General features: G+C 46.8%; 1 protein-coding gene across 1 annotated transcript in view; it reads right to left on the reverse strand.

Moving 5' to 3' along the window:
* Positions 1–26,093, reverse strand: part of DSCAM (DS cell adhesion molecule) — a gene marked incomplete at both ends in the record, with an annotated part of 461,963 nt that overhangs the window by 38,245 nt on the left and 397,625 nt on the right. The window contains 7 exon segments of the mRNA XM_079762252.1: positions 4,845–5,021; positions 8,213–8,503; positions 9,676–9,864; positions 13,185–13,283; positions 14,822–14,985; positions 16,247–16,364; positions 18,997–19,150. Coding sequence (XP_079618378.1) covers positions 4,845–5,021; positions 8,213–8,503; positions 9,676–9,864; positions 13,185–13,283; positions 14,822–14,985; positions 16,247–16,364; positions 18,997–19,150 — 1,192 coding nt within the window.

Genomic DNA, 26,093 nt, shown 5'->3' on the forward strand with positions numbered 1-26,093 from the left:
TCAAAAACTCAAAATAAATACCTGAAGAAGAAGAAGACCATCTATACCTGCCACCTGAGAACACAAACACGGACAGAGCAGACAATAGGCAGGACAAACCTCCGTGGCTGACACCAGCTCTCTCCCTCCTGATAGGGCACTCCCTGGTCCTCACTCACTGGTCCTTAACCGTGTTGTCACCCGCTGTTCCTTTCCCTCCACTCTCTAATTCAGAATCCTTGTTACTTAGCTCTGTCTAACAAGTTTGGAGATTTGAAAGGATGGTTTTATTAAGAAATTAAGCAAAGAAAAAACGAACAGGAGGAAGGAAGAGAGAAAGGGAGGAAGGAAGGAAGGAAGGAAGGAAGGAAGGAAGGAAGGAAGGAAGGAAGGAAGGGAGGGAGGGAAGAAGGAAGAAAACACAAAACCAAGAGTTTGATAGAACATGACTCTGAGCCCATCAGAACCACTTTGGATATTTGTTGGCTTGGTGATGAAGGGTGCACTCCCAATTTCTTCACCAACAAATACAGAGCAAAAGCAGGTTTAGAGTTGTGAGTGTGTGAAACACAGAGTTTATTCTTGTATTATTATTTATTAACCATTGGATTATTTTCCACAGGAACAACTGTACACCGACTTTTGCCCCATCCTGTATTGTGAGTGTCTCCCACGCACGGAGCTCCGGGAACCCGTGTCCTGTCATCCTCATTGACTCAAAGTCCACCTCAGACCTGCGGGTCCTTGGGCTCCTGGGTGCACACTCCTCGCCCTTCAGATTCATCCAGTACAGGCCATTACAGATGAGGAGAGCGTTCACCTCAGTTGAAGAGCAGATAATGGACATCTCAGAACTGAGAAAACGATGGAGAAGCCTCATTGCAGAACTATGGGACCGGAATGGTCTTCTGGACTGACCGACTTTATAACGTGAGGCCATTTCAAAACAAGTTCAATAAAGGGAAGAAGGGCATTTTGCCACAGAAGCATGGTCACATTTTCTATCACCCATTGACCTTTATCTGTAGCTTATCTGAAGTCTTGGAAGTAAGCTTTATGGCTTGGCACGTGGAGGCTGTGTCAACATAACTCTGCACCCTCTCGGGTAAACTCCTTCAAGGAGGAAGCTTTCAGTGATCCCAGAGTTGATTACTTGGCATGGGAATCATTTTTTTTATAAGGTTAGGGCTGCTGCGATCCGTGGCCCAGCCAGTGACTCATCCTATAACCCTGCACTTCAAAGGGTTTAGAAGTGGGAAAAATCAGGGCATCATTAAAAGCAAACTGTGGCTTCTGAACTCCTGGATAAGGTTAGAGATGGAAAAAAATGTAGCACTTACAGACAATTTAGACATTAGGAGGCCGCTATGCTCTAAAATTAGTAAAGTGCTCAGGAAGAGAGAATATAGGTTGGCTAAATTGCTTAAGTCCCATTTTCTTTCTTCTCTCTCTTTCTCTCCCCCTCTCTCTTCCTTCCTTAAAAAAATATTGTTGTATTCACCTAAGTAGGTTGCTTGTCCATATTGTAAAATATACCCTGCTTGTAAACATTTAGTCATTAGTAGCAATCAAAGTCAACAGTATGAAGTTGGCCTCGTATAGTAACTTTAACAGTGCCCATTAGGAACCCCTACAATATTTGTCTGTAATCCAAATTTTCTCAATTCCATTTTTGATCCTGATTGGTAATTGCTCAGACAACTTTGACATATTAGAAACATCCTTATTTTGGACAATAAAAAAATACTTTATGGAGCAGCTCTTTCCACAGACACTGTAAATATGTTTGAACTCATTCTAACCCAGGCGCAGAATCTGTGCCTTATGTGGGTCAGGTTGTAATTGGGAGATTCTGCTAGTGAACTCTGTTTAATACAGAGGCACCTAGGATATTAAACTCTGTGCCTGCAATTTCCCTCCCTATTGTTAATTAACATTTCAGGGGCCCAGTAGGGCTAACAGACCAAGGTCTTTCTGGGGCAAGGCCTAGCCTTTCAGAGAGTCCTAGTCACTCTCTCTTATATGGGACACTTCTCACAGTCATAGGACCATGACCCTGTCCCTCACAGGCCTGGGTTCACTGCCACAAGTGTCCAAGTCGATAGTTCTGGGACAGAGTCTTCGTAATCTTTTCTCTCTGAGGCCTAGTCAAACTCGGGGGATAAGTAGAAATGGTTAAGAAGATTTTCCTATTGGGTTTAAGAAATGTTGCATCTGGCACACGGGAGATAACAATGGTTTGTTGAATTGAATGTGTTTCAGTGCATCCGCATTAAAACTCGCCCTCGGGAAGCAGATGGAACTGGGTCCGGCACTTGGCATTTTCGTTGCCCTCCTCACAGAGCTCTGATCCAGAGCCTTTGTTAACACGTAAAAAATGCAAGTCTGCAGAGAGATGCCTTTGTTCTGGGCAAGCGGCTGCTCCTCAGCATCCCTCCTGAATGCATCCTCTCTGCCACAGCAATCATTTTCTTCCTCCTGAAACCCTGGTGAAGGCTCTATTTTTTCTCCGACACAAAGGAAACAACTGTTTCCTTGGAATGAAAGCCTGTGCTCTCTGATGTGAAGCATTGCTTTCCTCACCAAGACCCTCTACGAACCGCAGCGTCCGGAACTAGAGGTGCCTACAGTAAAAACGTCAGTTCCAGCAGATTTTCTGGAGAGAGAGAGCCCTTGTGAAGCAGTAACTAACTTATAGGAATGATGAAGAATGAAGGTAAAGAGGGCACGGCCCTCCATCAGTCTAACCCAAGTGTCTCAGCAAGAGCCAGCAACAGCTCTACAATCTTTCCTTGCTCTCAGAAAGGAAAGTGAGGCTGGGCACTGAAGTAAGAAGTAGAAGCTATATATATATATATATATATATATATATATATATATATATATATATATATATATATATAGCTAATATGCTAATTGTCCCTCCCACCATTTGACCATTTGAAGACCAGTTGCTATGACACACGCTGACCACCAGGGGGCAGATGCTCTGACTGGTAGGTTAGCTTGCTGCTGGAGTCCGGCTGATCAGAACTGAGCGAGACGGGCCAGACACGCCCTGGAGCCCTCCCGTGGTCCCTCCCTGGCCCCAATCGTGCACCAGTGGAGTCCCTCGACCTGGCCTGCACCCTCTCACAATCCGGGACCCCTCAGGGGATTTCGGAGAGCTGGTTTCAGCCTGATGCCCGCAGGCCAGGCCGAGGGACCCCACTGGTGCATGAATCCAATGGCAGATTTTCGTGGTGCTGCGCCGTGGAGCTCCTAGCTGACCTCTCCGTTTCTCCCCGTTAATCACCCCTTGACTTGTGCTTATGTAGAACCTGGAGCCCCTTTTTAGCATTTGTGACATTTTTGGTCCTATTCCCAGCAGATGCTAATGTGTCTCCCACCTGCACTAAACCCATGGTTCCCAGGCTCTTTCTTTCACGCCTGCACATCCAACACCTGGGGCAGGGTTAGGGGTCTGGGGCATCACCAGGTCAGGGGTTAATACATTACAGAGCCTGTTTCAATGAGCTTGGGGTGCGTCGGAAACTTCGGGCTGCAGAAGATTTAAACGGAAGGACTGTTAAGTGTACAGATGGAGTGCAGGGCACTTCAACTGTTGTAACTATTGGCAGAGTGGAGATAAACTGGCAGCAACATGTGTTAGAGTCACAGAGAGGGGAGGGCGTTGGGAAGCAGACAGGCGGCAATGTCACCGCGTCCTGCTGCTCTAACCGGATGGTGGTCGATTTAGGTTTTGCAGAGGAGTCGATGTTTTCCACATGAACCCTCAAGGCTCAGATATCACCGATGTGGATTTGTTGAAAGGGGAGAGGGGAGCGTAATCCCAGACTTGTTCCTCAAATGCCACTTTGAAGAACACGCAGAGCCCTGCACGATGGTATCCCCACTGCACTGACCCCACACGTGAACAACTCGGAGATGCATTTTACCAAAAGGCGGCCCATTAAACACCCTGGCCGTGCAAAGCGGAGGACTGGGACGCACTTGTCCAGCACAGTGTTTTGTGTCTTAAAGAACTTGCTGTCCTCACACCGCAGAGCAAGGGCAAGTGCGGGCTGTTGGCCAGGCCTGGACGCAGCCTTGGCCCAGCGCTCAGCAGGGCCGGGCATTACAATGGTGGGGCCTGTCAGCCATGCGCTCACCGGGCCTGGGTGCCCGTTCTCCAGGATTTGTCCTTCGTTAGAGAGAAACTCTTACCCTGGGCTTCAGCTCAAATTTCTGATTCGGAAAAGTGTTTGTTTCTGCCTTGTCATGCTCTACCTGTACCATCAGCCTTCAGTTTCCACTGCCTGCCGATAAAACAGTTCCCATTTGGTTCAGTCGGGGTGGCTCAGTGGTTGAGCATCAACCTAGGAACCAGGAGGTCAGGGCACAGGTCCGGGTAGTGGACTCTATCCCCGGTGGGGGCTGTGCAGGAGGCAGTTGATCAATGATTCTCTCTGATCATTGATGTTTCTATCTCTATCTCTCTTTCCCTCTCCCTTCCTCTCTGAAATCAATAAAAATATATTTTAAAAAATAGTTCTTATTTCCAGAACACCTCTGAAAGGTCTTCTTAGAGGAAACCTAAGTGGTGCATTACTGGCCTTGCTGCAAATGAAAGCAAGTGGGGTTGAAAACTCATGAGAAAATCACTGTCTTTGCCTCCCCATGTCTGGGATCTAGGAGACTGGCTTTCACTCCATTTCTGAGTGACCGCGCAGGAAGGTTGTGTGACTTTTCCCCGAAGGCTCAGCAGTCTTGCTGTAGGGACATCACAGGGCCGGGCAGGGGGGACCTGACTCAGGGGGTACCAGCCGAGTGTGGGCATGTGACTGTGGGCACGGGGGGGGGGGGGCGGCCCAGCCCTGACTCACCTCTCAGCCGCTTCAGCCTCTGCTCCCGCCTCCGCCTCCGCACCACCAGCAGGAGCACAAACAGCAGCAGGACCCCCACCAGGATGCAGGAGATGGTCACCAGCATCTTGAGCCCCTCGTTGGTCGTCAGCCCTTCTTCGCTTTGGACAACGGACTTAATGAGTGGAGGGATTGTACCTGAAAGCAGGGCCGTGATGTTAGATGGCTGTTAATGAGGACGGCATGGCGGAGTTTTAGGGATGACGGGTTACAACAATCGCGCCATGTGATCCGAGGTGTCGGAGGTGATGGGGGGGGTGGGGGGTGGTGAGGGGAGTCTTTATCTAGGTTCTTGCTGACTGATCTACTCGCTCACTCCCTTCCTTCCGCCCGACTTGTAACTTAGTCTGCAGCACATCAGCTCGGGATCGGCACCAAGGGTAAGGTGCATGGCTTTGAAAGAGACTTCATTTTGCAACATCCTGCGGGGTGCAGATAGTAGCATAATGTCCAGGCGAGATGCTTAAAAAAGCCACGTGCATTTACTTGGCCTGAAGTGGCACCCCTCGCACCGTTGAGAGAGGCGGTTTGAAAAATTGCACATCAAAGAAGGAACAATAGTCCTGGCAAGTGGACAGAAGCGATCAGCAGGGAGGCTGCACCAGACACCCCGGATTAAAGAGGCAAAGTCCCCTTCCGTCTGGTTATTCACTTGCTTTTTATCACAGGGGCAAGAGCAAATGTACTTTAGAAACTCTCATTTTAGGTATAAGAGCTACAGACAGCCCTTCAGAGGGGCGCCATCAGGTACCCAACGCAAGCAGCTTCTGGACCAGACACTTAAACAGCGCTAGGCCATTCAGGTTATTTAGAATCATAAGCAAACGCCGGATGTTGCTTTCTATGAAGAGGCTGAATACAATGGTGCAGAGATGCAAACACTGGCATCCTTCTTGATGTAACACCCTCCATCCCACGGTATTCTCCATGTCAAACAAGGGCCAGGAAGCCCGTAATTTAGAAAAAAGTGCAATAATACACCTTCCCCTTGAACAACCATGACCACTATCTTGCACGTAGTAGGCAGAACAGAACCCATTCTCCATGTGGTCAGGACACATGTCCTTCCAATGTAGTCGTGTTTTGGGCTAGAAACCCAAGTCTGCAAATGCTCAGAGCCCGGTAAGAGGCACAGAAGGGATGCGGGTGAGGATGGGTCTGCAAAACCAAGGCAAACACAAGCAAGAGCAGAGACGTTTGGCGGAAGAAATGGCAGAGGAGAGTGTCAATAAAGAAATGGAAGAATCTGAAATCTGACAGGTACAGATGTGAGGCTAATTGTTAATGGTTGCTTTTTCCCAAGTGAAGAAAATTCTTCAGGCGGATGTGACCAAAGAGATATTAAAGCTCCACATCTACGAAACTGGCTCAGAGAAACCTGTCATCTTTCGAAAGGAAAATAGAAAAATGTACTTGCGTTTCTTAGTGTAATAAAATCATTTTCGATTTCAGGAAATTAAATGCAGCTCACAGGACCTTCTCATGATTATAATCTAAGATCCTGGATAAAGGGAGAGCGTGACATTTTCTATGTTTAGAAGACACACTTCCACAATCTGCAGAGCCCTGTCATTCTGCGCGCAAGTGGTTTCTAATTAAACGATTAGCTGCAAACACATCACCGACCTGGGCATTGACTGCTCTGGCGTCTGCACAGAATACAGAGACGCGGCCTGTCCCTGTGATTATCGGAAGTCAATTACTGAAAGTCAATAATCGAAAGTGAGACATCTACTTGCGACCTACATGGGTACCTGCTAGCAAAGGACTTAGGGGAAGCCTCAAATACTAAGGGAATTGTTCGTAAGTGTCAAAGTCATTTATTTTGTAAGCCCAAGAATTAAACTGTGATGGGCGGGAAGCATGTGGGAAGTGCTACTTTGCCCGTGTGATGGGGACAGCTTTGAATGATGTCGCATGTCACCGAGGGCTGAAAATCTAGAACATCAGCCCAGGAGGAAGAACATCGCTGTCCAGGAGCTGGGCAGGCTGTCCCAGGGCTATGGGGCAGCGTGCCTGGCAGAGATGGGCCCAGGCTGGTGCGGCCAATACTGGACAGCTGCCACCCGAGGTCCTTCCTACATCCATGGGCTCCAGGCCTGGAATGCTGGAGACGTAGCCCTAGGCCGTCATCCAGGACAATCCAAGACAAGATGTCCAAAGGAGGGTCCCAGGCCACCTCACCTCATTAATGTCTTTGGATTGTTTCTGAGGGGTCCTCGGGTTCATGGACCTTCTTTTCTTAGGACAGGATGACCGATACCCCAAGGAAGTTACAGAGCTTTAATTAAACAAGGTCCCAAGCGCACAGAGCAGAGAAGGGAACATCCCTTAACCTGCCCTGTGGTAAGTCAAGTATTGGGGTGCTTGCTCAGGCTCAAACTTTCCAGGCTAAGTCACCCACCACCGCGGTCTGCTCTGATCCGTGCAGACTGGACAGAAGGCGCCGAGGAGCTAGGCCAAACATTCTGACACATTGCAGCCGGTTTTGTCTTGTGATTAAAGCCCCAATTCAGCCACGCAGCTCCCTGAGGGGCGTCACTGCCAGGCTGCCGGAAGCAGCGTCAACATGCTCTACTGGGGCTTTCTAAAGCTCCCCAGACTCAGGCCCTCAATACCCCTGCCTTCCAGCTTCACTGGGTTGGGCCCTGGTTCAAATACCAATCAATGGCCCTTGACTAGGAGTTGCAGAAATCAAGGCTAACGATACATCGTTTACTTTGGTCAACTAAACGTCACGAGATACCTCAATTGGTTTTCAAAAAGCTCATGCAAACTTCCTATGTGTGTGTGTGTCTGTGTATGTGTGTGTGTGTATGTGCATGCATGCACATGTACTAGCATCCTGTAGACAGAATTCTATTCCCATCAGTGCCTCTCTTTCTGCTCAGTGACTAACACAAGCTTGTTTATCATGAAAACTGGTTTTGCACATGCGGTTTAAGGGCATAATGAGAGCAAAACAGAAAGTTGTATGTGGACTGGGATGGGGCGTGGAAGGGGTGGGAGACAACAAAAGCAATGTTAGCGCACAGTCATAGACAAGGGACAGAACCACGTGGGAAGAGTCCTTCAACCCGAAGAGCATCCTCCTACACCAAGACTCCCTAATGACAGTCCCCTTGGCCCTCGTCCCTTCTTTCTGGATGACAGCCCTGGTCATGTGGGTACAATGAACTCGGGAGCCCTGGAGGGAGGGGCATCGAAGGCTAATGGAATCTGTGGGCAGTGGTCCCTCTGTGCCAAGGATGAATGTCAGATGGGAAAGAGACAGTGAGCGCGTGCACATGTCCCGAGACACAGACAGGAGGGCCAGAGAGCCAGCTTACTGCCGTCGTAGTTGAGCGTGGCGAAGTTGGCCTGCTTCTCCGCACAGCCTGCGCTGTTGCACACCCTCATCTGCAGCTCGTACCACGTGGCTTCCTGCAGGTCGTACAAAATGTAGGACTTGGAGAGAGAGGTCCGCTGAGCTGTGGTCCAGACCGTGGTCCCAAAGGGTCTGTACTCGAGTGTGAAGGAGGTGATGGGGCAGCCGCCGTCATTCCAGCCGATGAGGTTCAGCCTCACGCGTGTGGTGTTGATGCTGGCAAAGAGCTCTTGCTCCTTGGAGAACTGGGGCTCTGTGGGAGGAGGCACAACGGGATCAGCTCATGCGACAGTGAATGAGTGCCACCCAAGGTGTCATGTCCCCCTCAGGCTCCTTTCTCCACTAGGCAGGGAGCTCAGGACAAGTAGGGCTGGCAGGCCACTCCCAACTGGTCCACCATTGATAGGGTCCTTATGGCCCAGTGGACTGTCTCCTTCTATAATGACCGAGGTGTGAGAGGGAGCATTGGGTGGGTAAAGGTCATTTTCCTGTATCTTCTGGTTCCCTGAAGAACAATGCTATTTTCACATATGCGTGTCCTTGAGTGGTTCCCAATGACCTTCTGCAGTGGGCTCACCTGTGTCCGGGGGTGACCTGACTCCAGAGAAGACAGGGTTGGATTTGGGAAATACCAACAGGGATCCCTCACTATCCAAATGCTTCATGTTGGAGCCCACAGACCTCATGGCATTTCTGCATAAATCAATCCCTCATCATTTGAACCCTCACCAGGTTATCTGAAACTCAGGTGCCCAAGAACATCTCTACCTTCTCAATTCTTGCTCCTCTGCCATCCAGCCCACCTCATTGATTCAAATCCAGATGCCAGGGAAACCTGCAAAGACCCTCTCTTTACCTCCTCACTTACCCTCACCTACAGCTATGGCTCTCCCCCTCCCTGGGGTCCCAGGGCTGCAAATTTCACTGTGATATGCAATTTCCTTTGGGGTTCATCTCCTCAAAGGTCCATGTTTTAGATTAAAAAAAACCCCACCTCACATTAAAGGTTAACAATCTACCCCAGTCACTTCCCACCTGAAGAGCAAGGTCTTTGAGGAGACATGAAAATTAGACAGAAGGGGTCTGGGGGGAGAAAGGGAGAAGGTCACACTAGATTCTAGTGACTAGAAGGTCAAAGGGTAAATGTCATATTTCACGGACACTTTATGTTGGCACGAAAGCCCTTGATTTTCAAATGTCACTTCTTTTAGCTGCAAATGAGATATTAAAAAAATAAAAGAACCAGAATCCTCCATAAGGACGAGCCATCCCTCTCACATTACTCTGTAACACAGTCAAACCCATGTTGGGAATAACAGAGTTTAAACACACAAACATGCAAATATATGATGCATTTGTGATTCCAATGTCCCCTTCCATCTGGAAAACAAAGGAACTCCAGAAATAAGAAGAAGGCATACGTACCTTTCCCTAATGTTTTTGCTTCTATGATTTCACTTATGCGTCCAGGGCCCACTCCATTTTGCGCGGTGAGCGTGAACTTGTACCAAGTACCGCATTTCAGGTTTTCCAGGCGATAAGAACGTTCACTTGGGCTGATGGGAAAACTTCCCCACTGCTCACTGTTATCCTCCGAGTATTGCAATATGTAGCCTTCAGAAGACAAGAAATGCATTCAAAAGAGTGTTATTTGTTTCTACCAGGAGTTGGCTTTTGTTTGCATTTTTAAAAATGTATTCTTTTTTAAAAATATATTTTTATTGATTTCAGAGAGGAAGGAAGAGGGAGAGAGAGAAAAAAGTATCAATGATGAGAGAGCATCATTGATTAGTTCTTCCTGCATGCCCCCTCCTGGGGATCGAGCCCACAACCCAGGCATGTGCCCTTGACAGGAATTGAACTCGGGACCCTTCAGTCTGCAGGCCAATGCTCTATCCACTGAGCCAAACTAGCTAGGGCCGATGTTTGCATTTTGTCAGGAGTTCTCAGAACACTCACATCTTGGGAGAACATTGGGTCTCTTCTGGTGTCAGGAAAGTTAACCCAGGCATGAGAAGTGCGTGGCGACATAATGATTAGTGAGGGATTTAGGCCACACCTGGCATTGTTGGGTGGTGTGGTGAGATTAAACCACTTTCTGTCTGTTCCCTTTTAGGAGGTGTACTGGGCAGAGGGAAATGGACACTCAATCCCTAAACAGCTGCCCTTCAGAGCACACGCACCAGATCCTTGGGCATGAGCACGATCTGAAGCTGAGTTGTTTTTAAGAGACCAAAGCTCTAGAAAAGGGATATATTATCAATGCTGGTGGGAACAGCCTCAACCACCCTCGACTCATTCACAGCCACGCAGAGAATCGGCTCTGAACCCTGCAGCCCTCCCAGCATTGCAATGGGAACCTGGCTTCTCCTTGGTTTGAAAAACCCCTCCAATACTTCACATTTACATTATGCACCTTTACTTCTGCTACGGGTAACAACAACTGTCCATTCTTCGAGCTCTCACTATGAGCCAAGCACCTCAGCCAGTGACTGACATTATCTCGTGGAGCCTATGAAGTAGTGATTATTCTCTCTAAGGTCCAGATGAACACTCTGAGGTCCAGAGAGGTAGGTGACCATCCTAGGGTCTGATAGATTCAAACCCCAATGTCAGAATCTAAAGATCCTGCTCCTTGCCCCTGTGGTCACTGAGACGTTCCTCCTTGGTATGACCTTCATCCCTATTACTCCAACCACCTTCCTGGGGTGAACATATCCTGTCTGCCCTGTCCCCTGTCTCCTAAATGTTCACACCCAGGCAACCAGGGCCTAGCCTGCCTGTGCATGGTGTCCTTATACCCAGGGACTCACATCTTCCATCTTGCCCATGAATGCCATTTTTAACACGGGCAAAGTGCTCCTCACTTCCACACTACAGAGCCTCCTAAACCCAAACTGGCAGCATCGTTGTTTGTCCAAACTTGCCACATGGAGATCACCATCTCTGACTCCTCCTTCCAAGGTCATGGTCAGTATCTTCCCTACTTCTTCCTCCTCGCCTTCCTTCTTGCCCTCTGCAGCCTTGGGGTCTGTCCTCGCTCCTGAGCCTCATTTTTTCTTCCGTGTCCCTGATCTGCACTCCTTGAAGCTCCTTTGATGCCTGACAAATCTGAACAAGTCAGGTGCCTTATGGATCTGTGTGCTCCCTCCTCCCACAGTCATATCCTGTCCTCTGCTCCAGCTCTGTCCAAACCGCCTCCTTGGTGCCCTGTACATCCTGGGTATTGGACTTCCCTTCTAAGCTCCTCCATCTTCACCACTTCTAGAAAGCTCTTCTAACCTTTGGTGATGGGAACCCCCATGCTAATGGCATTGGCCACCACTGTGTTTGGGGGATCCCTGGTTGCCTTTTCTTGGAAACTCTTTATTATTAAAACTAGCTTCATCTCTAAGCCCTTCCGCTCTGACACTCTTCCTGTACTCCCTCTTCCTGTACTCCCTCTCCCATGCTCTACCACCTTCAGGACCAACACTTCATTTTCTTCCCTTTCTTTCATTTCATTTTAGCCGAGAGCACTAGGGCCCCTTGAACTCTTCCCTCGGCGCCCCATTTTTCTCCACAAAAAGGTCCTCTAACCGGCCTAGAACCTCTGGTAGACCATGTTCCTAAGGAGGCTGTTTTCACTCATCTTATGACTTCCTGCTGCACCTATCCCACCAGTTACCAGTTCTGGTCACCTGTGATCCTCTTTTCTTCCCAGCTGTCCAGAGTCACTTGAGGAAGTCATCGCACTGTGATAACTGTGACCACTACAATTTGTGCTGTTTAGCTGCAGCTGGGGCCTCCCTCCCACTTGGCAATGACTTTGTTCATCTATTAATGACTCTCTGTGCATTCACACGGCAGCTGTTACAAATCTTACCCACACTCCTCAAACCCACAAATGATCCTCACCCCTAATCATCCAACTATTTTTAAATAATAATCTCACCTCTTTCTTTCCTAAAAAAAGGGAAGATCCTCCCCTTCAGCCAGAGGAGTGCTAATAAATGTTTAACAACTGGCTCTTGAGGAAAAAAAAAAAGAGTCCTGTTTGGTAGCATTTCTCATTTGTGTGGTGTGTAAACACCCAGCCTGGCTGCAGCCTGAGTGCAAAGCTGGGAAGGGATGTGGCAACCAGCTCATGCGCTGGAAGGAGCTGGGAGCAGGGGCTTCAGCGCCCACTGGCTTCACCCTAAAAGGCCCCTGTATTTCCAGTTGACTTCTCACCCTTCCTCCTTTCTCAGAGAGAGAACATCCTCTGCCTTTGGGAACCTGAGCCTTCCATCCTCTCTCACCCGCCTGAGGCCCTCTTTGGTCAGTCACTCAGCCCTCACTCCTGTGCATCTGCGGCCTCTTCAGCTGGAGTGTCTCCTTTCCCTTGGTCTACAACTTGCTCAGTATGATGCCTTCCAAACTCCACCGATGCTAGAATTACCATACTACCTCATTCCATCATTATAAACCTCCTTTATTCCATTCTACTATGCACTCATTGCAAAAGCTCTGGACAAATCCATCATTTGCTATCTAAACTCTAAGTTCTCCAACATTTATTACTGTACAAGAACAGTAACTGTGGTTACTTGAATGAATGACTGACTACATGAATGAATGAATGATACAGTGTTGACAACATGGGGAAGAAATGGTATGTAGAATCTCAGGGGGGAGGTTAGCACATTTGATTTTGCTTTCTATTCTGCATTTGTTACTCTTCCACTCAGGAGACACAACGATGATTTTGCGAATGGGATTCCTTGGGTGAACGATGCATTTCAACGAATACCATAACAGTAGATGTGGTTTCTTGTTGAGGTAATGGAAGAATTAATAATAGGATGTATTTTTGGGAGGAATAAACATAAGATTATTGGATGAGACTGTGTCACTTTACAGCCTGTGGATAATGACAATTAATCAATGATTGTGGACAACCTATTCCTTTTTACCTCTGATAGAGCTGCCCCCGTTGTCCCCAGGGAGCCAGGAGAGGGTGATGGAAGAAGATGTGGTTTTGGACACTGTAAGCCGAGGCTGATCTGGTGGCACTAGACAGGAAACAGTTGTTAGAAAACAAGAATTAGTTTCTCACATCTTTAATCTTCCTGAATAGTCATTTACCAAGGCATGTCTATCAGCCATTCATTAAAGAAGTGTTCAAGGTTGCCAAAATATGCAATTCACTTCTGTCAAGATGTCTATTTGGTTGATATCCTGGGCTAAAGAGATAGAGCAGAGTGAATCTATTATTTAAAGGAAATGCAACGACATTTCTACTTGGATTTATATCTAACTCATTTCCTCACCGATTCCTTGAATTTCTGACTTGCTCATCACTAATTGAAATCTTCTTTAAAGTTACTAAGGATACATGCAGTATTTTACCCTGTATTGCAACCACGATTCAAGTGAGAAAGATAAGTGGCATCCACTTAGCTGTTCTGTTCTCAGTGAGGCGAAAGAGGGAGGACGAGAATGGCTTGTGGGGAAAGAACTATAAAATTTTCCACTTTTTGTAGCTACTCCCCCAAGACACAACACACACACACACACACACACTGAGCTCCAAAAATCCACGGTGTGCCATTGAGTGGCAGCACCTGATTTTCAATGCTTATAACAAGGTTTGAATACTACATACTTCTAATCAATGGGCTTTGATATTATTTTGGATTAGCTCTGAGGATAAAAACGCCAAAGAAATTCAGAATCAGGTTATTCAAATTGTAGTGAAAGCTTCCCATAAAATGTCCTTCTCTTTACTTCTGAGGGCAGCCAATCATGAACCCAAAGGCATGAAAAACAGACCCATCTCTTTCAAGTCCATCTTCTAAAATGTTTTAGAGTTCTCCTGACTTCAAGTCAAAATTTCAGATCAATTTTGCATTAGTTTTTAAAATTCTAGTTCTTCTTCCCTTCCCTTTTGCTGAGGACAATATCAATTTTATTTTCACTTGCTGTGATTATTAATGTGACAATACTTAAATCCTAAGATTTCTTTACCCATAAAAATCAGGGGCCTCCAAATAGGAACCCAGTCAATGGCCATTTGGGATTTTACACTTGATTTTAATTTACAATCTTAAGCTTGTTGTGTACTTTTATGTATGCTAAGAAAAATTCCACATGCTCTATTAAATACACAATTAAATATTACAGCAATATAGAATTTAGTGTCCTTTTTACATATTGCATATAAGAACTGAGTTAATCAGCAGACATCAAAGCCTCAGTTCAGACTTATTTTTTGTGTTTTCTGGGTTACACTTCTACATCTGCCGAGTGAACCATGCGATTCGTGGAAGTTATGGAGAAGGGCTTTGTCAGCGATGCTCACATGAAGGAATATGAGACCAGCTGTCTATATGCAAAAATGGAGCCAGTGGTTACCTCTGGAATCATGAATGCTTCCTATTTCCTTTGATTTGTTTCATTATATTTTCCAGAATGAACATATGTACTTTTTGCAACACGAAAACAGCAATGAGCTTTTTCTCAAGGCTGATTTTTAAATGTGCTGCACTTGCTTCTGCCTCTAGGCATGCATACAACCAATATCGTTACAAAGAGCCCCACCGTTCTGTACCTTGTACTTGTAAGTTTAAAATGATCTCATCGGAGCCCCAGTTGTTATTGGCGATGCAGCTGTAGTAGCCGGAATCCTCCGCCTTCACCGTGCGGATGACGAAGCTTCCGTTGCTGAACACGCTCCTCCGCCCATCAATCGTCACCAGGCTGGGCGTCCCGTTACTGCCTCACAGGAAGAAAAAGGCACAGATTAAAGAAATTACAATCCAGATTAGCTGAGGTTGGGGAAGAGCATGAAGACTCTCTTTGAAGCAAGCAATGCGTTGGGATTCATGAGAACTAAACTATGATTCTATCATGACAACAATCAGCCGAGATGTGTTCTTTGTAAAAAATGCTATGCTGACGTGAGTCCCTGTCCAGGGTCTGGATCAGGCTCCTCACACATGCCCCTGCCTGCCATGTCCTCCACCACGTAGGCACCTGTGATGGCCTCTTTCTGGGGATTCCTTCTGTGGGGACAAGTGCCATTTGACCAAGTCATACTATGAACAACTGGATTTTGGGATCTCTTCTAGATTCACTTAAAGTTACAGTTGTTCATGATTTTGACATAAAAATGGACAGTCAAGGGGGTGACAAGTTGACCCTAGCATGATGAGAGTTCCCTCATCATCATTCCCAAGGCCACGGTGGTGCTTGTCCAGCCGTGTGGGGTCACTTCAGGGAGAATGCCATCTGACCTTGGGAGCTTACATCCTTCCTTTAGATGAACTGACTTTAAAAGAGATGAGAAAAGTGGTCGCTGGGCCAAGACCATTATTTCAATAGTTTATGTCTTTTGAGTGCTTCTATTTGAAAATAGATACTCCTCTGAATCCATTTTGTATCAAATCTTTACGCTCTTTAGTGAATTCTCAATCCTTTAAGTCCTAATTTTTTGCTCTGAATAGAGATGAAACACTTTAAAAAGTTACATGGACACAATACATCTCACCCACTTTCTCCCCATCTTCACTGCTATTATTTTAATAATTACTTTTGGGAATGAAACCAGATTTTGCATTAGCAAAGTCCTTATTTCTTACATCACTTCTCAGAGTGTTTGAGTTAGGGTTAGTGGGTCCATTATCTCGGAAGGCGAAGAGATGAGTGCTAAGTCTTACATAACCTTGGGCGCATTCATCTCAGTTATATGAGAAATTTACATGAGAAGGTACAGAAAACGTCCACAGAGGATACTGGGTTGGTCAGACTATTTTCCTTATAATCCTTCTTTTATGAACTTAAAGGCTCTGAATTTAGGGAGGATTTACATAGTAGATCAGTTCCTTTTAGTGCTAGAGCTGAGGTCCCGCCCCCACCCCGTCCTCTCTGTCTGGGAAGAGTGGGTAGGTTTTGCAGCTTTCACTGGACCCAGCTCAGTGTCTCCGGTGCAACATGTTAGAGCTCTGCAGAAGGCACACATCGGGTTACTGGTTACCTGTCTTTCATCCACTTCACCGCAGGCGCAGGGTCCCCCACAGCTTTGCACGGCAAGGCGATGTCTTTCATCCACGGGGTCGTAACCGTGCCGCTGAAGGTCAGGATTCGCGCAGGAGCTGCACACCAAACAGAGAAGAAGCCGATTAACGTGCAGATGCATCTACTCAGAGGTCAAGATGACTTTCCCCACCACAGCAGCACCCCAACAAGGGGCCTGCAGCCCTGCCCGTGAGCATCCCTGTCCATGCCATTCTCTGGCACCTGGCTTTGAAGATGGGGTTTTCGCTGTGAGAACATACAAAGAGCCGAAAATCCCCACTGTGGTATTTCCCCCTTCTATTGACTAAACATGAGGAGCCCACATTAATTATTTGGGGCTTCATAAGCCCAGCAGCTCCATCCAAGCTGTGTTTTCTATGAGTCCAATTATTTTTCAAAACACTTTATTAAACAATTTATCTCAACACCCAAACTGCACATTAAAAGATACTTTTAATATGGGAGAGAACAGGCAATACAAAGCATAAAGCTCCAAGGGACGGGAAGACGTAAAACTGGAACAACTCCTATCGATCAATTTTCCGGCCCTTTCCTGACGTTATTATATCCACTTGATGTTCGGCACGGCCTTAAGGACAATGCATGTTTTCAGAGGGGCCTCCCTTGAAGAATAACCCTTTGCTCAGGACAGTGATGATGAGGGTCCAACAGGATGTCTGTCAGGGCCGCTGGCACAGGGTGCCATTCCCAAGTGGCAGGAGGGCCCAGAGGTGGAGAGGAAAACCCGGGGTGGACCTGTGGCAGCAGAGGCCTCCTTGCAGATGGGAGGGCAGCACAGACAGGCTTCTGTGCCACCTTCTTGATGTGACACAAAAGTTAAAAGAGGCACCAAGATCCCCACCTTCTAGAGGCAAAGTCAGTGCCCATCCTTTGCCGTGCCTGGGACACCACTTGCTGGGACACTCCTTCCCAGAAGCTTAGCCCGGCCACATGTGGTCCATGAAATCCTTGCTCCAGCCTCCATGCTCTCTCTTTCTCTATTCCATGGCTGAAATAAAGGACCCCGGGACCCCGGGACTTCAAATCCTGCTATGGAAGAAGCCTGGATCCCTGAATCACCACATGGAACGAGCCACCCAGGAGAGCCACCTGTCCAGAAATATCTGAGCTGGAAGGACTGTGTTATTATGCTGAACCTCTGAAACCCCCGGGATGCTGATTGCACATTCAGGTACCCCTGTATCCCCAGCATAGTGCCAACATGCAATAGGCACTCAAAACCATTTACCAAATTACCAAATGGTATTTCATCTCCCCAGACAAGTCCTACTCCTCTGGAAGTGGCCAGTTGCCAGTGTGACTCCTCTGAGTATATCACATCCTCCTGCATCAGCCAGGCCGGTTCTGGCTATGTCTGGAGATGTAACATTGGACACACAAAGTAGGGAAGAGGTAAAGCTATTGCTACTCCTATGTCCATGTTGCAGTTCCTTTTTTACCCCACAGAGCAGTCCTTATGCCCAGTGACAACCAGTGTTTTCCAAACGTTAGGCCGGCTGGATAGCATGACCAAAGAGTACAACTGACAAAAAAAAAAAAAAATCCACTAATTACTTTTCTTACCAACTATATGCTTATTTCCTATCTGCCTTCAGAATGCAACACCACCGTGTTCCTTCCCCTCGCTACTTTATGCTGCTTCTTTCTTAGCGCTCACAGTTATGAGCACAAGAGCTCGTGGAGGTAACACTGGATCTTAGAAGGCTTAATTTCTCCTCTAGGCACCTCTAACCTGATCCTATATAATAAAAGCCTAATATGCAAATTGTCCCCTTGACCGGGAGTTCAACAAGGGGGCAGCAGTGGTGGTAGCAGGTGGCTGGGGAAAGTAGGGCCCATGGTGGCAGCAGTGGCAGCAGGTGACTGGGGGAAGGGAAGTGCTCTGGCCGGAACCCGGCAGCCGGCAGCCGCTAGGGACCCTTCCCGTGCACGAATTTCATGCACTGGGCCTCTAGTTAGTAATAAATCGCCAATGTGGTATATTCAAAAGTCAGGGGGCACCTCCTGCTGGCCTGGGATTAAGATGTAAATACATTTACTCATGAGGAGTGGCAATTTAGGGGGACCCTAAACCCCGGATGGCAGCAATGACCAGAGGAAAATAAGAATATTCTGTGCCTATATGTCGGTGCCTTTGAGAACCAGTATAACCTCTCTGGGTAAAGAGAAGCATATTCACTTACAGGAACTTTTTGTTTGGTGACTCCAACTTCCCACTGTTACTCAAGGTCTGTTTATAGCATTCTATTAATGCGGGAAGAGCACACAGTTTTCTTAGGTTTGTAAGGTTCCAAGTTCTAGAGACCAAATAGAGACCTTTTCATTTAAGAAGTGTGATACCTGGTTTGGAGGCAAGTAGAACTTCCGTGAGAGGCGGCTCTGTGGTGATTTTCACTACACAAAAGGGTGAGTGCGGTCCCCTTTTTCTAATTCTCCCAAAGGCACCCTGAGCGGTAAGGCCACTCCCCCTTAATGCTGTGCTCACCTCTAGGAGGATGCTTTTCTGATTATCCCCAAAGCCCAGTGCCAGCTACCAGCAACATTATTTCCTGGGCTGAAATGTGGTAACATGTGATATTCTGGTTTACTTTATGTGTAGGGCATTGTGAGTGCTTTTTCAGGCAGAACAGAGACTTTAAAAACAGCCCAATCACAATGGCAAACGAGGTCCTTACTACGGTGGCACACCTTTCGCTAATGGCTCTACCGTGATGATTTCACTGCTGTTGCCTCTGCCGGCTGAGGTCACGGCCACCACCCAGACGCTGTACTGACGGTTCCGGCTCAGGTTCGGGATTCTGTAGGAAAATGAGTCAGGAGAGGCTTCGAACTCGCTGATCACCTGTGACAGGAGACACAAATGTTCCCACATTCAAGAAGGCAGAAAGCACAAGTGAATATCCCAAAAGAATGGCTATTCACATGTTATCTATCATCAGAGTCAAAACCCTCCTCTAATCCTTCTCCAAAGGATTTACTATGTCTATGGCTATGTCTCCCTGTAGTCTACATTTCTCTATGAAGCAACTTTGACAGCCACGGGTGAGCAAATTAACCCTTCCAATGATGAAAACGGACCACACATCTGTTTTCAGCTGAGATGGAGTAGCAAAAACCAGGTTCAGTTTTCTACCCGAAACCACCAAAAAAACACCCGTTTCAAAGGCTTTGCACACCAGGAACCGAAGGACAGGGACCTGTGAACACACGAGGTGAGGGGTGCGACTGCAGAGATTTTACATTTCTGTGCGAGTTTTCAGGCCGTGGCCCAGAGAAGGGAGCCCGGGGGGAGCCGGGCAGCTTCTCTGAGTTGAGGAGACAGAGCTGAGAGACAGGGAGGGAGCTGGATTCCTGGGACAGAGGACTGGGGAGAGGGGGCTGCACACAGAGAGAATTCTGGGGATCTGCAGAGGGTCCCACTTGGGTGCACAGCTGAGCAGATCTATGCATGCGCGTGAGGAGCTGTCGGGGCCAGGAAAGAGCCACCTGGAAGGATTGGAGGTCACAGCAGCCAGCACTCATCCAGGGCCGGGAACAGTGCCCGCCCCCACCAGCCAGACTGAAAACCCTAGAGGTTCACAGGCGTTGGACACAGTGCGTGAGGGCTTTACCTCGGTGGTAGGGAATAGTTAGCACTAGATTCAACACCGCCTGGTGCTGCCTAACAAATAGGAAAAGCAAGGTTCATGAGAGGCTGAGTCAGGAAGAGGACGTTCTTGCTGAGGGATGTGTACATCTGTCTAACGCGTCTTTTCTCTAGCTGCCTTTTAGGTTTGCTTTTCATTACTCAAGGGTAGGAGGGGGGGTTTGAACTCCAAGGAAACCACGCAGACGGCTTGGAGCCTGGAAGGATATAGAGATTGGGGACTCACACGGGAGAAGGCCAAAGGCTAGCCGCAGCCCTGCTCACAGCAGCAGAGAAGGTTGTGCTGGGACTGGCTGTCATTTCCAGTTTGGTGGGGTAAGGGTGCTTACACGTGGATCCTGCAGGAGAGAGCAAGACTGGTTGTCTAGAGAGGGCTGCTCATGGGCATGAGAGGCCTCCAGTGGAGGTGTGCACTGCAAGTGACCTCGTACTTATGCTAAACAGCATCACTTATTGATAAATGGTGCATAATTCAACTATTGTGGACAAGTTCAAGAGGTGGCAACATTTAAGAGGAAGAAGAGCTAAATGGGGAAAATATTAATCAGAAGCTCACTCCGGATAGTAAAGCTTATCTGTTTGATTAAATCTTTCTCCTTAATGCTCAGTCCAGAATGCTTGTTCTGTGAAAGAGGGACGAGGTAGGTAGCTTCCTTATGAAATGTTTCCTCAGGACTTTAGTATGAGCTATGACACCATGGATTATATTTACATTTCATTAACTGTCCTTTTATTGGGTACCAAATTTCCCCACACAACGATTTAATCGTGTTTAAATTGACTTGCTAATTTCTACATGCATTTCAATATGTGACAATCCTTTCCAAATACTGGGAACGTTCAATGAAAAGAGGTCGATTTTATTTCCAGATTGCTCCTGACACTTCAGCTAGGCGGATACATCCAAGACTGTGAAGCCTTAAATGAGCTTGGAGGGGTAGAGAGAAACAAAGCAGAACTTGACTCTCCAGGGCCACAACATAGAGAATTGCAGCATATAGACAATGTTTCTTGGGGGTTAGAGAATCAAATAGGGTAGGAGACATGTGTGATGAGGGGAGAAAGACACTTTTTTTCAATATTTAAATACCTAAGTATTTAATTTTCTTCTAGGAGATCTTTAACTTTCTAGGCTTATCATCTTTAGAGTTGACAGGGATATTAGCCATTCTAGAAGATTTCACTGTGCCCAAACTGTGAATTAATCTAGAATGCATCGAATATGATTGAGCTAAACACTTGTTTTAAGGGAAGACTTAAGTGTTAGTTCATGACCCATGGAAATCCAGAAACATCCAACATTAAGAAAGCTTTGGTGCCAGGCACATGACTTGCGTAGCTGTGGTTCTTGAAGGGGAATTCTACCCTATGGCTCATTTTTAACTCGGCTCTCTGCCTGGCACGAGGGAGTAGATAGGGCATCTGTGGACTGGGGTTGACAATTACCCTGTGCCTATCACACATTCCTGTTAGCTGCCTGAGATAAAGTCTGTTCTTCCGCATCTAAACAGTATTTAAACATGCTAATTCGATCAGCATCCGGAGTTAACCTTGCATTTATTAATTAACCACTCTCCGTGGACACGGTTCTCAGTGGCAGCCGCGTTATTTATTTCTTGGTCCATCAGAGATTGTGCAGTAAGGTGAGCGGATTTTTCTCCAGAGCTGAAGTCACATGACAGGATCAACCCATAGTGTTCTTGAGGGAAGACCTTGGCATTCTGTTTGAGACACCCACTTAAAATATAAGATATTTCTATAGTCTGCCTACTGAGCTATGACTCATACTGTGCTTACAAATGTCAAGTTCATGGTTTTCACTCTTCGGTATCATGCCAACAGTTCCCCATTGGAAGTGTGGACACCCGTGGCTGATGACCGATGGCCAGGAACACAGGATACCTGTCCAGCCATATACACTGTCTGTCCTGCAGATCTCTGCCTCGGGTGGTGGTAAGAAAACTTATGCAAAAGCTCTTAGCGCTAGGCTTAGTCACAGTCAAAGCTCAGACATAGTTGCTGAGTTGGAAAGCATACGCATTTAGTGAGTTCAAGTCCAGTGTGTACACTATAGGGCAAGTTCCCGTCCCAAGGGAGCAGGAAATGACCGTGGCTGGCAGAAGGAGGATTAATTAAAACGAGGCAAGGTAGGGTTCTGACACATTTCTGCTAAAACCTGGAAAGAAAACCATTGGAATTTCCTTTGCAAGAGTATTCCTGTCGTAGTTGAGGATAGGATTACTATTGGCAAAATGCCTAGGAAAATAAAGGGAAACTTCATGAATTTGATTTTTAAAAAATATGTATAGTTTTTCTTAATAAGCCTTATGCCATGTTTGCCTCCCTAAAGTGGTACCTGGGGTGGAAAGTGCAGCTAATGGTGTGAGCGTAGCAATACCCACACGGGACAGCTCGCACTGGTGTGCGGCCTTTCTGGGCCTTCGCTTCAGGCCTGGGGTGGAGGCATGGATTTCTAAGGAACCTGACAGCGTCCTCCTCAAAAGGATGGGAAGGTGGCCAGAAGGTCCTTGCGCTTCAGTGTCACCCCATGGAAACCTGGGAACAGCATCTCCCAGACCTGCCTTCACTCCAGAGTTATTCTGCCTCATGAGTTTGGTGTAATCTTTCTCCTTTCATGTCCAAACCAGAAAAATAAGATAAAAGTAGCCACCATGAGGGACTTCAATGGCTCTTCAGTAATTTCTGTAAACCTGGATGTTTCCCTGAGAATTGCTGCGTTCATTTCTAAATCCCTTACACCAGTGGTCGGCAAACTCATTAGTCAACAGAGCCAAATATCAACAGTACAAGGATTGAAATTTCTTTGGAGAGCCAAATTTTTAAAACTTAAACTTCTTCTAATGCCACATCTTCAAAACAGACTCGCCCAGGCCGTGGTATTTTGTGGAAGAGCCACACTCAAGGGGCCAAAGAGCCGCATGTGGCTCGCAAGCCGCAGTTTGCCGACCACTGCCTTACACTCCTGAGCTCAGCGGATGAACTTATAAAGCCTTGGCGGCCCCAGTAATCCCTCCATCAGGTGCCCTGTCTTTGCTTGTGTCTGTTAGGACCTGATGTTTGTTCCACGTTGGAGCTTGGTCTTGCATGCGCCTCCCACCGCCCTGCTGGACAGAGTCCAGGCTCCCTGAGGGGGGTCCTGCCTCCACGCACCCCCAGGGCCTGAGAACATGGAAAGCATGTTCTATCTGAAAACAATAAGCTTTACTATCTGAGAACCCTCCCTCCACGCACCCCCAGGGCCTGAGCCTCGAAGAGTGTGGACCCACTGACTGCTAACTGGAGGGAATGTCTGTTGTATTCAGTGACTTTAATAATGACCTAGAAATTATGTGAATGCAATAAAAAAGGGGTAGCGAGCAGGCTGCTCACATCAAATTATTCAGTGTGTCTGATGGATATTAAAAAATTCCACTTAAAAATGCAATTAATGTTTCAATAAAAAAACTAATTCCGTCAAAGAACTATGGTGCTTTAAAAAGTTCTACATCAAATGATTAGCATGCAGTTAAAACAAAACAAAACACAAAACTGGAATGCTCTGATTTTGTAGATAGAATGTTCGCAGCAGTGATGTTTTTTAAAAACTTCCCCCAAAGCAGAATAAACAAAATGGGTAGCTCTTTTCACCACTGGGAAATGGCACTTTCAAAACATAAGAAATCTTTCTTTTTAGTGGCGGTTTACATTAAGAACAGGAAGTTAGCTGGGTCAGTTTAAGATTTTCTCTGTTTTAAAAATTCTTGTGTATAATACATTTTGATTGGATTTATTTTCATTGGATCTCACTATTTTCATCTCTTAAAGCTGATAATAGGTTAGCACAAAGACCTTCCTAAAGGGATAGGCAGGTGTCCGGCACTTACAGAAAAAGCAGTATATTAAAAATGTGTTTTATCTGAGGCAATTGGGGTGGTTTCCTCTGTACTTCACTGAGATCCCTGTAGTTGCTATTTTATATATGACTATTGGCTACATTTCAAAAAGCCTTCCAAACATCACATATGTTACCCTTTGGACTTCCAAAATAAAAATCATTGTTATATTAATTGCAAGTGAATTAAAGTTGATATCCAGAAAAAGAGGGAAAGAAACTCGTCTCCTCATGCTATGGTTGAGGTCAAGGGCATTGTCCAACTAGCCAGACTGACGTTCCAGGAGCCTCATGTTCCCTGGCTCTTCCCACAAAATGCCCTCCGTCTGCTACAGTCTTGCCTCGTCCCTTCTCTGTTGTCATTCTCTCTGCCATGCACATGATCTATCTGTAAACACGCTTTATTAAATTTAACTTGATTGCTATCGCCTATTCAATATACTCTGCCAAAAGATGTAGTTTATCATCATATAACTTCTCCCATGGAATAAAGAAATTAGTGGGACTGGCTATTCTTGGAAATAAAAAGAATATAGGCATAATAGTTAGTATTGGAAAAAAATAGCTATTTTCATTGTCTTAATAGGAAAATATTTGAAGCCAATTTGTTTCCCTCAGTAGTACCACATGTCTGTCAGGCGAAACGAAAAAGGTGTTTTCAAAGCTGGAATCTTCCCAAGCGGGGTGACCCACAGGGCATTTCCTCTGTGGCTCCAGGGGCAGGGGGACGCGGGAGCAGCGATGGAGGCGTACATTCAGATGATACACACCGGCCATTGGGTCTGAGCGCGTGCCATCACAAAGCCAGGAGGCTTATTGGCAATTTATTTGCAAAATCGGGCAGGCTGTCTTGTGAGACTGGGCTTCAAATGAGATTTCAGGGCTCATTTCTCTTTTCTTTTGCTCCATAAAGTACAAAATTGGGCTCAGGATTTTAAAGGCCAGGGTTTCTCTTAACCTGAGAGTACATGTCACCTGCGTTTTGAGCAATTATAGCCCCTGGCCAGTTTCCCTGGATGCCCAGTGAATCTGAATGACCACTACAACAATAAAAAAGAAAATGAAAGTACAGATCCAGAGAAAGATTGAGCTGAGGTTCATTGAGAATGAATTGAAGGGGGAAGAAAGACCATTGTTAGAGGACTGGGTTAGAAAAGACAAGCAATCTCCCCCACTCCCTCAAGGAACCAAAGTCTAATAAATAGATGTAAATTACACCATGAAAAATTTAAAGCAGATTTAGAACCATTTCCATCAGAATTGGCCGTGAAATACCGAGGTTATTTCCCAGGAAACTTCAGGAATAGCTTCCAAAGAGTTTTATAAACCAGAGTTGGTCGGCATAGGCCTGGGGTGCTCGGAAGTAGCTTTCTCTTGAGGAAATGTGTCTGGTTTATTCCCAGAGGTAGGAGGACACGCTCAGATGCCGAGTGCTGGGGTGAGATCTAGCTGATCACCAGGGCATAGAGAGCTAGCGCATGCCTGCCACTCAGAGGGACTCGACAAAGCTCTGATGAGCAAGTGACTAGTTTTGCACATGAGTAAACGAGGCATGATGGCTCCCGTAGGCCAGCTGGTGGCATCTCCCTACCTTCTAGCTTTGTCATGACAGAAAAAAGAGGCCCACCATGAGGTCATTTAGAACGAGGGAAGAAGGGTTTCCATGTCAGTGATCTGAGCACAGACATTTTTACTAGCTCCCTGTGAAAGAGAAATCATCCCGACGATGACCACACACGTTCCCGCCTTATTAAGTAGAAATTTCATTATACAACGTAATCTCCATTGGATGACTCACAGCCATACCCCAAACATTCTAGTTCAATGCAACATTCGCCGAACATCCACTATTTCAGCACAATGCCAGGTTTTCCAAAGGCACAGTGATGACTGATAGTGGTTCTGCACTTCAGAAACAAGCCACCAAAGGGGTCCACTGTGCCCCTGTCTGACAATAATGCCAGAGATATGGTCACGCCAAAGGAAGGTGGACATCAGTGCCGGAATCCCGGAGGTGAGGGGGAGCCGGCTTCCCGGGGAGGTGGGAGGCTGTCTGGTGAAGAGCCGGGCCTCTGAGCCCAGAAGCCTGTGGATGGCGGACCCCGGCTTTGTCTTGCTAAGCTGCATGCTTCTGGCCAGACTGCGCGTCTCCCACCACTACAGTGAAGACAATGCCAACAACCGCTCGGCATCAAGTATGATCAGGATTACCCGATGGGAAGCCGGGGTTTTAAAAAATGTGGGTCA

Source organism: Cnephaeus nilssonii, assembly GCF_951640355.1.
Source record: "Cnephaeus nilssonii genome assembly, chromosome: 3".
Lineage (NCBI taxonomy): Eukaryota > Metazoa > Chordata > Mammalia > Chiroptera > Vespertilionidae > Cnephaeus > Cnephaeus nilssonii.